The 17109-nt window shown below is 42.6% G+C and overlaps 2 protein-coding genes across 8 annotated transcripts in view; one reads left to right on the forward strand and one right to left on the reverse strand.

The window, feature by feature from the left end:
- On the forward strand, positions 1–10069 carry CCDC90B (coiled-coil domain containing 90B). 2 transcript variants are annotated; one of them, XM_032099104.1, is made up of 9 exons: positions 1–134; positions 1996–2115; positions 4755–4858; positions 6194–6295; positions 6942–6983; positions 7063–7134; positions 7217–7270; positions 8203–8317; positions 9394–10069. In XM_032099104.1, exons 1-9 carry the CDS (start codon positions 41–43, stop codon positions 9447–9449), a joined length of 759 nt encoding a protein of 252 aa, XP_031954995.1. In that variant the 5' UTR covers positions 1–40; the 3' UTR covers positions 9450–10069. The 2 variants fall into 2 exon arrangements, with proteins under 2 accessions (XP_031954995.1, XP_031954996.1); XM_032099105.1 differs by lacking the exon at positions 1–134 and adding an exon at positions 195–380.
- Positions 6708–17109, reverse strand: part of ANKRD42 (ankyrin repeat domain 42) — a 21385-nt gene continuing 10983 nt past the window's right edge. For 3 of the 6 annotated variants that reach the window (XM_032099100.1, XM_032099101.1, XM_032099098.1), the window contains exons 9-13: positions 16963–17068; positions 16184–16359; positions 15649–15775; positions 12903–13047; positions 9407–11733 (exon numbers count right to left, since the gene is read on the reverse strand). In XM_032099100.1, the coding sequence (XP_031954991.1) occupies positions 11638–11733; positions 12903–13047; positions 15649–15775; positions 16184–16359; positions 16963–17068 (650 nt within the window). In that variant the 3' untranslated portion in view covers positions 9407–11637. Of the gene's footprint in view, positions 9331–9406; positions 11734–12902; positions 13048–15648; positions 15776–16183; positions 16360–16945; positions 17069–17109 lie in introns of those variants that run through there. The other 3 variants (XM_032099099.1, XM_032099102.1, XM_032099103.1) reach the window with 3 other exon arrangements.

Consider the following 17109-nt stretch of genomic DNA (forward strand, 5'->3'; position numbering starts at 1 on the left):
AAGCGGCAGTGAGCGGGCGGAAGCGCTGGGCTGGGGCGCCATGAGGGGCGCCGGGAGCAGCGCAGCCATCCGCGCTTTGGCCGGCCCCCTCCTTCTCCCGCTCCCGGCCCGGCTGCCCCCGGCTCCTCGCAGAGGTGAGAGGCGCCGCAGCGCCGTGCTCGATCCCCAGGCCCGCTGGCAGCTCCCGCGCCCGGGCGGGCAGGCGGCCGCTCGGGGTGGGCGGCTGCCGGGGTCGATTGACCCGGGGCGGGGTCTGTGAGCGGCGCCGGGGCTGCGCAGGGCGCTGGTCGGACTCGGTGTGTGGGAGCGGCCGCCGGGGCCGTCCCTGAGGCGCCGTGTGAGGGAGCGCTGAGCGCCTTCCCCCGGGGCTGTAACAAGGGGTGAGTTCCACGGGCGGGAGCAGCCGGGTGAGCGGCGTATGGGGCTGTCAGGGGCGGTTCGGGACGGGAGGAGCGGTGGGAATTACCGTGGGGCTGCAGAAGGGCGTCTCCGAAAGGTGTCTCAGGGAGGGTTTTGTGGAGTGATTTTCTCAGCCCCGGGCTGCGAGAGGAGCATCCAGTCGAGACTGCAGGAGTGGAGCGAGGGGACAAGAGCAGCATGGCGAGACAACCAGAACTGTAATACCAGCTTTCCTGAGACAGTGTCTCTGCAGTGTAGCTTTCAAATCAAGGAAAAATTCTTAGAAGACAAGAGTTGTGCGTTTAAAAGCTGGTACAGCTTCATGAAAACGATGTTTTGAGTTGGTTTTCATTATTTGTGTGTGGTATTTGATGCATCTTCACTCTAATGCAGTCATTAATTTGGGTGCTGTGGGTTGTTTAGTTATAGCAAGATCTTTATAGTACTTGTAGCATGTAACTTGATTTATCTAGTAGTGGCACAATATAAATTCCCTGTTGTTTAAATTATACAAAGCTTTTGAGTAAACGTATAGGATAAGACACAGAACAATTTGGTTAAGGCAGAGAGCCAGCAGTGCATAAAGTTTCGAATAAGCATGGATTAAGAAGTAACAGGACTGCTTAGATAACAAAGAATTAATCAGAACAGAATCTGTAATATGCAAAGCCACACAAACATAAGGTAAAGAGAAACATGCTTCAAATAAAAGTAGGAGAAGCAGTGAAACCTGCTTGTGGGAAGGGATGTCATAAATAGAGTGGATCTTTAACTAATACCTGAGGTTAACTAATACCTATTTAGAGATTAGATATCCCTAATCTCTGAGGTATTAGATGCAAACATCGTATCCCTTTACTGCCTAGTTACTTTCTTGGTGAACCAATAAATTAATTCAGCATGAAAATTAGACTTGCATATATTTCTAAAAAAAAAAAAAGTTGTAGCTTTATGTTCACACAAGCCCTGAAAGTGAGAGGCTTGCATTAGATATAAGGAAGAAATTCCTAACGGTGAGGCACTGGAACAGATTGTACAGAAAAGTTTTGGATGCCCCATCCCTGGAAGTGTTCAGGGCCAGTTTGGATGAGGTTCTGAGCAACCTGGTTTAGTGGGAGGTGTCCCTGCCCATGGCAGGGGGGGTTGGAACAAGATGATCTTTAAGGTCCCTTCCAACCCAAACCATTCCGTGATTCTGTGACAAAATAAAAAGCTGTTGGAATTAAGGTTCAGCAGTTTAAATAAAATAGCAGTGCATGTTTAATTGCATGAAGTCGTTCAATATTTTACAAGTAAGAAAATTATTTAAGTGATGTTTCCCAAATACTATAAGACAATTGGCTGTGGGAGTTTATTTGTGTTGTATCAGGATGCTGGTCTGTTGCACAGGTACATGAATGTACTTAAGATAGATCTGTGGGTCCTAGTTGGTGTAAATTTCCTGTGGAAAAGGGATGGATGGTTTCTGGTGTGTGCTGTAACCCAGCTTTTTGTTGCAACATCCATGCAGCTTTTCTGTGATGAAAGAAATTAAAATTAGTATATTGCATAATAAGCTAGTCAAGTTAAGGTTAAGGCATGTTTTGTTATTTCCAGGTTTTGCTGCCACGTTCATTAGGAAGTCATATGATGTCAGAAGGGTTGATATCACTCCCCTGGAGCAGAGGAAGGTGACTTTTGATACCCATGCTTTAGTGCAGGAGCTGGAAACCCATGGTAAGTGATATCAGATAATAAAGGAAAACTTTTAATATTAAGTAGTGTAACTTTGAGTACTATCAGTTTCCCCACAGTACCAGTCCCTGGTGGTATAAAATGTTTTGGCAGCCTCTTGAGGAGGCTGGTGAAGGAGAGGCATCTGATGCTGTGCCATACAAATAACTACTACATTAGATTGACCTCACTGGTAGGCAGGTTTATGTATTGTCTTCCAGCTGAGAAACATAACACAGGTAACAAATGTAAAGTAAGTAACAGTTAAAGACTTTTATAGCAAAAATGAAGTTCCTAAGGAAATTCCTTCTACTAGCCTGCTAATAATAACGAAGGGGTTTTTTCCTAATTAGAAATATTTTCAGCAGCATGGTGCTGTGATACATTCTTAATGCCTGCACTTTTGTTGTGAGTGAGACTGGCTGAGGGTTCTGCCCCCTGCAGCAGCTGTGAGTCAGAGCCTGCAGAGGAGTATTATAACAGGGCAGATGTATGTCATACATCCCTTGTACTTGCCAGGTTTCCAGTTTCTGTCACCCTGGAGGTATTTTAAATCAGGTGTGAGTGGAAATCTTTTCACAAGTTTATTCTGTCCCTGAGCCACTATAAACTGATTACTATCCAAAACATCCTTTCTCATGGAACTTCAGACATCCACATCTTTTGTTTATGCAGAATCTGGTATCTGTGAGGTGAATTTGATGCCCAGTCAGCTCTTTTGTGGGAAGAAGGAGTGAACATTTAATCTCTCATGTCACTCACGATTATGCAAACTTCTGTCATTTTGCCCCATCATTGTTTTCCAAACAGAAGAATCCTAGCTTGTTGCATTTTTCCTGAAGCAGTAGATTTTCCATGTTTTTGATTATTCATTATTCCCTTCTGTTAGTATTTTCTGCTTCTGTCACATTCCAGTCCATTTCACGTTTTCAGGGAACAGTGCTGGAATTACTTGACAACTGAATGTCCTATGGATTTGAATAGTAAAGTAATGTTGTGTCTGTTGTGTTCCCTGTTCCTTTTCCTAGTAGTTCCAAAGGGTTTGGTTTGGCTTATTGATCCCTACTAAGCATTGAGCTGATGTCTTCATTAGACTAGCAACTATCTTTTAAAATCCCAAGTGACAATAGGAACTTTGTACAGTCGGAGGTTAGGATTGTTTCCACTATTTGGGTCTCATAATATTAATATGTGTTGGTAGTTAAAAGACTTACAATAGTCTGCTAACAATGTTTATTTTTTTCATGCCTGTCAGACTTGACAGCCTGTACTTCCCTACATGTGGGAACCTAGAATGCAGAGATATATTCTCTGCATTCTAGGTTCCCACACCTACATCTCTCTAGAACTGTGTTTTAAACCTGGCATTGTTATTTTCCAGTCCATGGCTAACCACAGTAGGCTGTGAAACGTTACTTGTCCCAGGGACTGATTCAGCTATTTCTTCTCTGAGTTCCTTTAAAACTTGTGGGGTGGAGTCTGTCTGGTGCCAGTTGTTACTCAGTTTAATTTGTTCCATAACTTCTACAAATACTTCAGTACCACAGTACAGGTCTTTATAGGCAAAACCAAGAAAGTGAGAGAGCCATTTTAGTTTTTCCCAAGTTTTAGGCAGTTTTCAGGCTCCAATCTCTTGCTTATATAAATTTTCCCACATTTTCTAAATTTTCACAAAACACAGTCGTTTCTTGCTGTGGAGGAAGAGCAAAATAAGGAATTGGCAAGAGCTTAAGTAACCCTGAAAATTCAGAGAAACTGAAGCAATACTATCACACCTTGTAGTGGAAGGAAGCTGTCATAAAGCATCTGTAGCTTTTTTAGACATGTAAACCAGTGGTGCACCTGGATGGTACCAGTATACTGAAAGGGAGCAGTAGCACAGTTCTCTAAATAATGTGCCTTGAAAGCATTTTTCAATGTTAATTTAGCTCACTTCATAAAATGGGGTAGTTGAAACACAATACATCAATCAGATTGCTGGAAAGAAATTTCTAGGGCAAAAGCTCTCAGCACTTGACCAGATACAGCTAAAATGAGAGCAATTTTTTTTCCCCATTATTCACCACACATCATCTTTAATGCTTCAAAATCACACCAAGCTATGGACAAAGTGTTACTTTTTATCATCAGAAAGCAAAAATCCCAGTTTGAATTCATTCTGCAGGCAATGGATGCAGCAGTTTAAAAATCAGTTTTGCATATGTTCCTATCTGTGCAGGACAGTTTCAATATATGCAGAATTACTTCTTATTATTCTACAGAATGCATGCTTTGTAGCTCAAGGTAAGTTTGGTTTTAAAAGAATTTGTGGAAGTTCACTATGAAGTAAAGTTTTGCTAAATTATTTTTATAATGCATGAACGGCTGGATCCTGTATGAAGGAATTTGGTCTTTCTGCCAGCTGCATGTATAGGCTTTCAGTATATTAAAAGGTACTGTGCTTCAGATTTTTGCAGCATTAAGTCTGTGTTTTTTCTAGTTGAAGTCGCAGTGACTGGCTCCTGGCTGTCAGTTTCCAGTCACGTGTGTGTGCCACTGTGATTAGGCGTGGCACTTGAGCACCCCAGGTGACTACACATCTCTTGCTCCTCATGCGTATTTTGAACATCACCTTAACTTGTCATCCTTCAATTGTCGCCCAGGCTTTGGGAAGGAGCAAGCACAGACCATCGTGTCGGCGTTGATAACCCTGTCCAATGTCAGCTTAGACACCGTCTATAAGGACATGGTTACACAGGCCCAGCAGGTAAAAACTCGTTTCTGCTATGTAGCTATAAAGGCTCGTGGTGGCATCTTTAAAACACAAGTGAGCACCTCTCTCTAGTACTATAAACACCTCACTGTGCCAGGTTTTCCTAAGTTTACGTGGGATTTTAACAGATAGTTATAGGCCCTGACCAGCTTCCACTGAAGTCTGACTACTTCATTGAACACAATGAAGTTTTTACAATGCCTGGGAAAACTTCAGTTATTTACACTAAGGAGCTAATACGCCTCATATCATCTTAAAATACTCATTATCAGTACTGACTACACTATAAAAAACAGTGTTTCTGCCTAATACAATTCCATGCAAATTCTATTCGGGATGCTGACTTTCTTTGCATCTAGTAGGATTTCCAAAGAGAAAGCTTTTCATTTCAATGAAGAAAAAAGAACCACAGAGACAGAAATTCTTGTCTTCTTCTGAGATTTAGAGGGAAAAAAAAAAAAAAGGTAGACAACTTATATTACAAGTAAATTCTAGTAAGATAAAAATCTCTTAGAAGAAAGGTTCAGCAGTTCAAATAAAATAGCAATGAATGCTTAATTACCTTAAGTAATTGAAGAAGGATGGCACATCATTTCAGCTTGCACAGCCTTCTGGAGCAATGATCAAAACCATCACTGTGCATCAGAGAATCCCACAGCAGTGTGTCATTTTCCATGCTAAATAGTAGGGTAACTTCTTTATGCTGGGTGAAGGAGTATTGCTTTCAGCATTTTAAAATACTGAGTTTCTTCCTTTATTTTCTGGTTTGGTTTGTTTCCTGTGTTTATACATAGTGGTTGAATTCTGAACTTGTTAGTTCAAACCCCAGGAAGGCTTTTTTCAGTGCTTATTAGCAGTGCTTTACTTGTGTCCATCAGACTTTGAAGCTGACAGTGTGATACTCCTGTCATTAAGTCTTTCGCTTTCAATGGGTTTGTAGGCAAGAAGTGGAAGTGCTGATTAAGAGTTGCATTCAGACCCACAGTTAATGCTTCTGAGGCTGCTGAATGTTCACTGAAAGTGGAAGAGACTGCAGGACTGACCTGTAGCTACAGTCTACTTCATTTCATCGCTACTTGGATTAATACCTCTGAACTTTTGGCTTAAATTCAGAGTTGGTGTATTAAAGCAACAGAAAAAGCACAAACCTCTTGAGTCTTTCAAACAAATTGCTGTATGAAATTGTCTGTTTCTGTCACATTCTTGGTAGAGAGACTCCCCACTTCTGTGCTTTGCAGTAGCTAATTTCATAATTTCAGACCTAAACATTTTTCCTTTACTTGCCAGAAAGAGTGCACCTTAATCAATGGCATGTTTCATTTTTCAAAGGAAATAACTTTACAGCAGATAATGGCACATTTGGACTCCATTCGAAAAGATATGGTCATCCTGGAGAAAAGTGAATTTGCAAACTTGAGAGCAGAGAATGAGGTACTAATACATATTTTCATTAAGCAGTTTAATCGCAGTATTTGTTCCATTTTACCTGTTGTACATTTTTGTGGAACAAAATATGAATGTAAAAGTAATTCTGGATACTTCTATCAGAATTGAAGAGTCTGTATGTTACAACTTTAGAGATCACATAAAAATATATTTCACATGCTAAGACCTGCTCAGATCTTCTGTAAAGGATTCTAAGATGTGTACATTTTTTTCATCTTCTGTAATTTTATTTAAGGGTAACTGCTAGTTTCTGGCCATTAACCATACAGTGCAGGGAGAGGAGTCAGCCATTCCTTTGCAACAATTTAATTGATTTGGTGATTGAGACACGTTTTGCTTTTACTTCATGGCATTTTGATATTTCTCTGCTGTCTTTAGAATCAGAATAACAAGATCATCATTGTTACAAAATAATTACTTTATTTTGAACAATATTCCCAGCAGATTATATATACCTGTACATTCAAACACATTAATTAGGATATTTAATTAAGAACAAATTGCCCCATTGGGAGGAAAAATGGGGGAAGAATAATTGCATGGATGCAGTGGTAACACTTACATGACTGATTCATTTGGTTAACAGTTTCCTGAATTTGTAAGAATCTTTTTTTTTTTCCTCTGCCCTTAGAAAATGAAAATTGAATTAGATCAAGTTAAACAGCAGCTAATGGTACGTAAACAGCAAGTACCTACACACTCCCATTACGGAGAATAAACAACTATTTTCAAAATCTTCATTTGTTTTAAAGACTGAAACTGGTAAAATCCGAGCTGACAGCAAGCTAGACATAAACCTGGAGAGGAGCAGGGTGACAGATATGGTAAGTTGGTCTGTGAAGATGCCCTTATTAGCTCTGTGTTGTGTTTCTGTTGCTGCAGTTGTGATTTATCTTCTATCCACAGTTTACAGATCAGGAGAGGAAACTGATGGAAGCAACTACAGAGTTTCATAAAAAAGTAAGTATTGAACACAGCCGGGTACAGTCACACATTGCATGTTCGGTAAACCCCAAACTTTGGTGAAAGCTAGTATGTTTTTGGCTATGGTAAAGCAAAAGGCCAGGCTCTATCACTTGGAGCTGTTGTAGTTGTTTCTTGCCTGTTTCTCGCTGAACTCCAGTCAGCACAGGGAGGCATGCGGGCCTTGTCCCTTGCTTCCAAGTACCTTGTCGCAGGCTGGCACATGGGGGATGTGAGCTATCATGCTGCCCTTTTCCCAGTGTTAACTGATGAGCTGTACCACAGGGATGGTTCAGGTGCCTACAGCCAAGCCATTCGAGGACTGGAAGTAAGTCCTCAAAGCTGCTAGAGGACAGCAAAGTCTAAGAGGCTGAAAAGGGACCATGTCCATCTTGACTATATCCTCCCTTTTTGGGATATGCTTTGTGACTCCTCAAACCACTGTTTCTCAGAAATGTAGGAATACTGTTCTGTGTGCTGTAGAATATCTCCTTTAGGAGGCACTGGCACATCAGAGACAAAAGTCTGTGTCATGAGGGTGGTGAGACACTGGCACAGGTTGCCCAGAGAAGCTGTGGACTCCTGGCAGTGCTCAAGGCCAGACTGGAAGGAGCTCTGAGTAACCTGGTCTAGTGGAAGGTGTCCCCCCCATGGCGGTGGGGCTAGAACTAGATTGTCTTTAAGGTCCCTTCCAACCCAAGCCAGTCTGTGATTCTATGATCATTGGAGTTTTCTCGTTTTGTGTCTCCGTCCCTTCAGTAATCTTCCCAGACTGTGTGAAGCAACATTCTCTGTCTTCTAATGTCTCTTAGCAGTGATAGGTTGGAAATTATTTCTTGTTTCTAGTAGCATGGTATTTTTGTTCAGCTTTGGAAAGTTGAAGGGGCTAGAGACCATTGTGAAATTTATGCTGTCTTTCAATATTTCAGGATGCAAATACCAACAGCGTTATCTCAGAAATCAGTAATAAAATTGACACTGAAATAGCCTCCTTAAAAACGCTCATGGAATCGAATAAACTTGATACTATTCGTTATTTGGCAGGTATGTGATAGGCAAGGAGGTGAGTACTGGTACTGGATCATGGGTGTATAAAATTCTGTTCAGGAGTAAATGCTAAAAGAGGTCAGCTGTAGCAGCAGACAACTGGTATTGGGTGGAGAAGAGGTGGGAGCATGCCACAGTAGGACTAGGAGTGTGCCCAGAACTGGGATTAGGATGAATATGGACATGGTTTAAAAAAAATTGAAAGCCTAAATACCTTATCCAGCTTGACAGTACTCCTGCTTGCTGCAGCAGTCATTGATGTGATGGAGTTGCTAGAGAGGTTTTGCTGAGGTCACTTATATTACCCTGAAGGGGTAATTCAGGACTGGTCTGAGTGACCAGTTCTGCCTCCCATTGAGTCTCCACAGACACAATTTCAGTGTGGCAGCACTTGTACTTTCTCCTGCCAAGCAGAACAAATTTCAGTCTGATTTGGGATTAGTCTTCTCAATATATACATAACCACTGAAGTTTTTATTGTGTAGGAGCTGGATAGAAAGAAAGTAATGCTTTATATTTGGAAGTGAGAATAAGTTCAAAGGGAAATGTAATTAGCTTTAACACTAATTGAAACAGCAGTGTAACAAATTCAAAGCACAACTCGTCAGGCTTCAGGAATGCTGCTGTGTTTGACAGTTCATTGTAAAATTCATTGTCATTTTCATTCTGCGGGAAATCTGCAATGTCTAACGTGAGCCCTGGTGCAGCCAGCTCTCCTGTAATGCAGTTTCCAGTAGCTGGGTGACAGTAGTAAAAGCCCCCATAGCCTGTGGTGCTCTCAGGTATCCAGTGTAGCTGTTGGGATGTGTCCCTGAAAACCTGGCTCCTCAGGCTGCTGCATTGGGCCTTCCACCTCAGTGCTGCAGCTGTGCTGCTGTGCAGGGTGCAGCATCCAGGACCAGCCGTTGGATTCTGGAATTGTTCTGTCGCACCTGCAGCAATCTGTGAGGTTTAGGAAGTTCTGCCCTAGAGTTGTTACTGTTCCTCCATCTGTTTGTAGCTAACTTCCTCTCTGGATAAAGCAGTACAACAGCACTCAGCTAATTCCCTCCTTTCTTTGTTTTTTTTAACAGCTTCAGTGTTCACTTGCCTAGCGATAGCACTGGGATTTTACAGGTTCTGGAAATAGATCTACGTGGAATGACTGCACTAAATACAGACAGAAAAGACCACCCAGGCAACACCACTTTGATGACCATGTTTGTGCTGTAGATAACCTTGGTACCTTTTTGTTTTGGTATTCTTCCTGTATAATAAAAATGTTTTCTGAATATGTAACACTAAAGATCAAAATATCTGGGGGGAAAGTAGCCAGATAGTAATATTTCATTGCCTCCTATTCAATACTGTATTTATTTCAAAGTATTTCTTATGCTATACCAGAAAGTTTCCTAATATTTTTTAGAATTAAATTTGTTTTCTTTTTGGAAAATTCTCACTGTCATCTCTTTTCAAGATGGAAATATTAAACATTTTATATGCCCTTGAAATGGGAATACAGTTCCCAAATTAGGGGATGCTAATACCAGACTTCAACATATCTAATCTGATCCAAGTAAATTAGTCTTAAACATAGGTTCTGGATTTTGCCTTTAATCTGTTCCTCACTTCTTTGATGAATTGAAGCTTGGCCCTTTGGGTTTTTTTATCTACATACATAAAAACACACTCCAAGGCCTTTACTAAAGAACCCTTTTTTTTTTTCCTTGAAAACTGGTTTACATTAATTTAAAATCTCATGTACAACTACCCTGTCTCCATAGATTTATTTTATTTAGTATCTCCTGCAATTTCTGTAAGTGCAGAGGTCAAAAGAATGGGAAAACTTCTCTGTCTTCACCTTTTCAAGGGAAAATGCCTCCACTCTCAGCAACTGTGTACAGCCCTGGGGCCGACGAGTGCTCTTAACTTCCCCCCCTCAAGTAGCACAAAGTATTTCCAAGAAACCAGCTCATATTTTCTGGGCACCGTACCTGGCTTTTAACATGGAAATACTCAGCATCTCAGTGGTGCCAGGGTGGTGGTGGTGGTGATCATGCTCATCCTCTCCACTCCTCCAGACTGTTCTGTAATCCTGTGGGACACACTGACCTTCCTGACCACTCTGCCTTCTGCAAGGACTTGACAACTCTTGTTGCAGAGTTGCAACACAGCTGAAGGGTGGATGCCTTCCAAAACTGAAGTAGTTCTGTCTTGTTGAGTGCAAATGTGTATGCTTGGTTTGATTCTTTTAGTAAAATGATAATTCTTAAAAAGTCTTTCTGGATTAACTTTGAAGTAAGAATAGGCCTTTTATGGGCTAAGGACTACGTAGTACTGACTAGTGGCAATTTTTTTATTGCTGTTTTATTCTGTTTACAGTTGAACTTGCTGGTATTCTGCCAATTCTTATATTCACGGCATTAAATTATTTATCATCTTCATTCAAAAACATAAAATAATTTCTTATATTTGCTGTCTGGCTATCTGAGAGTTTCTACATGAAAGTTTAGCACCAATGGTGATGCAGGAAATAGGTCATCTGCTGCAGCTTCTCACTACCATCATTTCACACACCCTGAACTGGGCTCTCGGTACAAGGCTTATGCTGTTAGTCAGCGTGCCTCTCCTTCACTGTGCACACAAAACCATGGATTTTTATTTTTCAGGACCTCTGAAATTCCCAGAGATTAAGTTTTCTATGGTACTAAGGAGAGGACAGTTCAGGACTTACGCACTAAAATAATTAAGTCTCAAAATGAGGGTTCCAGAGGGAAAATAATTTCACAATAGCACACAGCTGACAGAAAAACTTTTATATGTGTAGTCACTAAATTATTTTTAGGTGCGGAGGAGAGGTCAGGGTTGCAGTTTCTAACCACAAGCTGCCCCATAACTTAGTAAACCCTTCAGCCCTGAGTTAGAGACCCAACTGCTGCAAGTCATCTGGCACCTCCCAAAGGAGTTGCTTCCTGCCTACTTTAGGAATGACTAAAGATAAAAATCAAGGGGCCTGGCACCTGTGTGCAGCTGAGAAGTAATTCTCCCATCCACTATTCATCTTCCACACTGAATATTCTAGGAGGTAAGGTGCACTTTTGCCATCCTAGGGTAGTAGTACGAAATAGACCAATGGATGGAGATACTTTTCCCAGAGCCATGAGGGCCTGTGACATTCCTGATGTTAGGCCAGAGAACTAGAGAACTAAAACGTAGTTCAGTGAAAGGCAGAGACCCACACCTCATCTGTGGAGCTGGGCTGTGCAAACACTTCGCATTATCTGGAATATTGCTTTTATACCTCTACAATCTGCTGCCCCTCCTTTGAGACTCGTTCCTCAGTGTGGTCTCACAAACCCTCCTCCTGGGCTGCAGGCAGGCTGCTTCTTTATTTTCTTTTTGTCTTTGCAAGACTCGGCCATTGTCTCAGCTTCCTGAAACAAAGAATACTGCAGCCATTAAACAGCAACCAGTGAAAGGATTTAAAATTCTACATCTGGGAGTAACAACAGAATACTGTGTTCAGACTGAAGCTGAGGGCACAGCACAGTCCCAGGGCATGGGATGGCAACACAGCAGTGTGAGACTTGAAGGTCCCTTGGCTGTAGCAGTCACTCAGCCAGAAAGGCAGCTTGGTTAGAAGGGGAAAATTACCAAAAAAATGGCCTAATGGAAAATAGTGACAAAGAAAATGTTTGCCAGCCTGGGAATCACAAGGCTGAGAAGCAGAAACATCCTTGAAAAGTGCAGCTGGCTTCTCTGAAGTATAGCTGTGGCACCTAGCATTCAGAGCCTGAGATTCCACTGAGAAACACAAAAACAAGGGACCGCAGAGGCAATTGGCTGAAAAGGTGGAAAATAGTCTAGGAATTAAAAAATGGTCTGAAAGAAGTGAAGCATCCATCTATTGCCTGTACAGGTAAAAAGTAAAAAATTAGAAACATCATCATCTTGCAGTGGTGGTGTCCTCTACCCTCTTATGTCTCTATCACATAAAAAGAGCTTAATTTTTAATTCAAAATAGAACCTCTGAGAACATACAGTGCTGCATGTTTCCTTTCCCAAACAGATTGAATTCTCTGCATGAACTTTCTATGAGATCTTGAACTCTCATTCAGTATGCCTGACTGACTCCAGATGCTGTGATATGGATCAAGACCCTGTTATTTGATTTGTGCCCTTCTGGGGACCCATGGTTGCAATCTCTACACCCCTGCAGGCTGGGTAACCCTTTAGGTGGTGACAACACCTCTCCCGAAGCACTATTCCAGTCTCAGTCACCAGGTACCAGCCAAGGAGAACTGCCAGTCACTGGATATGCAGTGTGGAAGTACTCAGGGATTGGCCCACTCCTTTTGTTAATGTGAAATATCAGTCCTTCTCTGACGGAGTACAGAAAGAAACTGATATTCTTTCACAGCAGAGACTCTGTCAAGGATAGACAAAAGCTCCTGCTCACTTCAGTGTCCCGAGCTGAAAGGTGCAGCACATTTTCTCCAGTATTTCCGAGCACTGTGCCTAGGAATCTTAGAGGAAAGAAACACGCACAAGCAACAGGCAGTAGCCTCTGTGCCATGCCCAGGGGAGCTGCTGTGGCACTCACCGCAGAGGAAGCAGAGGGCGTGCGGGTTTTGCCCCGACTCTCTCGGAGCTGGCTTATCTCAGCCCGGTACTCATCCAGCTGGCTCTCCAGCTTCTCCCGCCTGACCCGCTCGTATTCCAGCTGGGCCTCCAGCTCCCTCACAGCCCTGCCAAAAGCAAACGAGACAAGCAGAGCATGAAGTACATCCAAACCTGCCCCGGCTACTCCACGTGGTGCTGGGCCTTTGCCAGGGAACAGCACAGGCACGCAGAAAGCAGCGCAGCACAGCACGCCTCACGCCAGCTGTGCTCAGGCTCCGGACCCTTGGTGACAGCGCTGAACAGCAACCTTCCCTCTCGGAGGAGCGGTGCTCAGCGCAATGGGACCGCGAGATGGAGCCGTCTGCCCACACACCGAGCCCGGGCTCCGGTGCCTGCGACCAGGCCAGGCTCCAGCTGCGGGGGAGGGAGAAGTGCCCAAGCAGCAACTAAGTTATTACGAAATAGAGAAAAAGCACAAGGCCGGCGGCATTCTGGAAAGGTCAGGGGAGCTTTCTCATTCAGATCTGGTGCTTCTACATCCTTCCTATTGATCGACTGGCTTATACACAGTTGCACAAGATCTCACTAGTCACACCCTCAACGGCTCCTAAATTACTTGAGATTCCTGAACTGTTTAGCTGACACATAATTCACACATAAAATGAGTCTCGAGTTGAGCTGGCTCTCTCCTATATCAGCATGAATATCACAGCTACAAAGATGGAAGATCAGTAAAAGGAAATAGAAGATATCTGCCCTGTGCATCCCAACAGCACAGCAGGAAAGCTCTCAGCAAGACTCACCATGTTTCCCTCTTTCCCCGAGTGAAGAATTCCTGACTCAGGCCGTTTGAGCTACCAATCAGCCTTACCGACCCTGCAAGAATGGCCTGTGCTCAGTGTTCAGGAGACAGCTGACTTCTTCCATGCTTCCAATTAAAGAGGCACAGCTCCCAAACTGTGTGGCACACTCACGGTGGCAATTTCCTGCAATGAACCCTGGTGAAAGCACGGTGAAGTGGTTCACACCAGGCCTCTTACAGCCAAAAAACCTGGACTAAAGCAGAATCTTCAAAATCTGCTACAGTGGCCTTCCCAAGTGGCAACTCCTGCTTTTCATCTAGCAAAATGGTGTTGCCATTAAGTATTTTATCAACAATGAGGTTTTCTGGCCTATGATACAAGCATCTTGGGGTCTATCCACAGATAGGTACCCTGAGAAGGGTAGGTAGGTATGCTGAGAAGCCCTATTTCCTTTTCAAAAGAATAGTTTAGGGCTAGGGATGCTTTCTAGCCTTCACAGGTGAGAGAGACCCTTCAGAGAGCCTCACAATTTTTCTAGTTTAACCACACATGCCATAGAAGGCAATACCCCTTGAAGAGCCCCACCAGAGCCTTCCAATAGACAATGCTAGCTAGCTCTGGAGCAGCTGCTCTATCCATAATGAATTTTCATGTCTGTCATTAGTCAACAGTGACTTTTCCATCATTAAAAACAGACTGCTCTGACCTTTCAGTGAGGGCATCAACACCTGAGCTGGTCACCCTCTTCCTTTAAAACCAGGAGAGACACTCCTAGAAGTGATGAATCTCATCCTGAAGTACATGTCTAATTATGCCCTGGAAGTGCCTACACCACTCCAAGAAGTTTAAAAAGGAGCTTCAAGGTAACTAACTCAGATGCAGGTACCTGTTACCTATAATAGACATATCAAGTTAAGGAAGATGGACTTCCAGCATAACCTGAGTCAAAGAGTGACCTGGAACCAAAAGAAATCCTGACCTCGGTTTCCTGGCTCAGATATGGCTGTAAAACAAAGTACTTAATTGCAATCTGTGACACCTACTACCTGCTCCAGATCCACACAGACTGGTAAGTCTGTTGTCTTCTTGACAGCATACATCTTGATGGCTCAGGACAGTCTCCTCTCAGTGACCAAATAAAGGCAGTGGTTTGGGTTGGCCCGAACACATTATGGAGGTGGTTATCTACAGAGACTGAGAACAGAGGGTAGCCAAATCTTTGACAGGCAGAGGTGGAGACAGGCCTGTCTTTGGAGGCTGCATTATTGTTAAATCTCTAAATCTTTGACAGAGTTTTCTTTGAAATGTAGACAGTCTGTCCATCAAATCACCTGGCCAATCTAACAGAACCATTTGATTTAACAGAGACACTGAGAATTAGACAGATATTATGAACAGTACTTCAAATGTATCAGCAGGTTTGTTGATAGGTTTGTTTCTGTGGTCTGGACACAAGCTAATGTTTTCCTGAGCACAGAAATACATTGCCAATGAACAGAAATGTTGGCAGGTCACTGAATAATCTCTGCTCTATATGCACTTCCATCCAAGCCATGCTAAGACTATTGCCTATTTTCAGGTTTACTGAAGGGCATACATGTATGTCTTTGGCATCCTCAGTGGAAACAAAACAGCCAGAATTTATCAGACCTACTGGACAAATCTGCAGGAAAACCTGAAGGCCAAACAGATGATCTTGCACAAGAATCATGGACCTATCAAGCACTTGTGTTGTGGGGCTGATCCTGATGGTAGAAATTTAGAGATGGCCAGACAAATTGCTGCATTTCTTTTTGGCCTGGTTGAAGTTGGTAAGTGGAAAAGACAAAATGGCCAAAGCAAATTTGAGTGTAAGCCAGCTTTAAAGGAGAATTTAAAATGGGCCCCACAGAGGTGAACATTAGCAGGGCAAAATGACCTTACTTCTCAACTTTCTTTTCTTCTTTTTTCATCTTCCTCTCCTCTTCAGTTACTCCTCCCAGCTGTCTGTAGTTGCTGTAGGCAATTTCTAGAAGTCGCTGAAGTTCTTTAATCTTGTGATAGGCCCTTACTGTAAGACAGAGTTCTCCAGGTAGGTAAATTCAGGGAGAAGACAGTAATGCTGGAATCCAATAGTCTGGAAAATAGTCTCACACACGCAAGAGCAGAAATCACACTGCTCAGCAAACACTGAGCTACTCCTGACACCCACACAGCAAGCAGATCAAAAACAAATAGCAATCCAACACTGTTGCACCAACATGGACTAAAATGGTGTAACAACTACGATCTGATTGCCCTCTGCTTGCTTTCTAATTTTCCACTATTTGTTTCAATGCTCAGTATTACAGATATCCCATCAAATATCTCATCTTACAACAAAAAGATCAGAGCAGTTGGCAGGAATTGTCCTACTTAGGACGATAATGCCTTGATACCAACTTTTTCAAACAAGGAATGATGGAAATACAGTGCTTACTGCGTGCATTCCTTTTCTCTGCTTTATCCAGGGTTAAATCTTCTTTGCTATCTGTACTCCCTTCCACACCATGTGTTTCAAAAAACTTTATGTTGTTTGCATCAAGTTCTTCATCACTAGAGTTACTGTCTCCAGTTCTTGGTGTCAAAAGTTCCACAGCTGCCAAATGGCCAAATCTGCACAGAGAACAGTTAAAATCTGGAAAAACATGTGTGGTAGAAACTCTCTGGAACTGTCTATGTTCCCATTTATCAGAGGAGTTTTGGGACTAAAGGAAGCACTGGTACACACACTACAACTATCTATCTACTTTTTGTAGTATTCTTATGGCATGAGCTCTGCCTCGATGGAACCTTATGGCAATGGCTCCTGCATCAGAGGCATCTTTTTCCTTTGTAGGATTTCTTACTTGAATCTCATCAGAATCTGCATTATTTTTGTTAATGCAAAAATCAGCTGGCTTCTGCTACTTCTCATTTACTTTGTACAGCGAACTGTGAGCATACTGGCTCACAACTGTCCTTTTGCAAATGAGCTAGTTTTCCTCTTTTGTGTCTGACCTCACTAAAAAGAAAATTAAATTAAGTGGAAATTAAAACATTTTATAGCTACAATATTACAGCTACAATACAGCCTTGCTTATCACTCAGAGCTGAATTCATGGGCCTGATCTGTTCTTTCTTCATCACTGAAAATCAGGATTAATTCCGACACGCTGACAGGATATTGATATACAAGTAATAAGTAAAGTGTCAGAGCTACCGGATATGTACTGCTACCTCTTGGCTACATCCTTTGGAGTCTCTCCAGCATCATTTGTAATGTCACAGCCAGCTCCCATTTCAACCAACCACTGTAAGCAATGGATATGCCCCTGTTCAGCAGCTAAGGGAAGGAAGGTGCACACAAGTCAGTTATATACAACT

This window comes from Corvus moneduloides, chromosome 2 (assembly GCF_009650955.1).
Source record: "Corvus moneduloides isolate bCorMon1 chromosome 2, bCorMon1.pri, whole genome shotgun sequence".
Lineage (NCBI taxonomy): Eukaryota > Metazoa > Chordata > Aves > Passeriformes > Corvidae > Corvus > Corvus moneduloides.

Bases quoted from the DNA above. Each gene is read 5' to 3' on its own strand.
- CCDC90B (XM_032099104.1), top strand. From the start codon at position 41: ATGAGGGGCGCCGGGAGCAGCGCAGCCATCCGCGCTTTGGCCGGCCCC. The intron at 4,859-6,193 runs GTAAAAACTCGT...CATTTTTCAAAG, and splicing joins TGGTTACACAGGCCCAGCAG to GAAATAACTTTACAGCAGAT. The intron at 8,318-9,393 runs GTATGTGATAGG...TTTTTTTAACAG, and splicing joins TACTATTCGTTATTTGGCAG to CTTCAGTGTTCACTTGCCTA.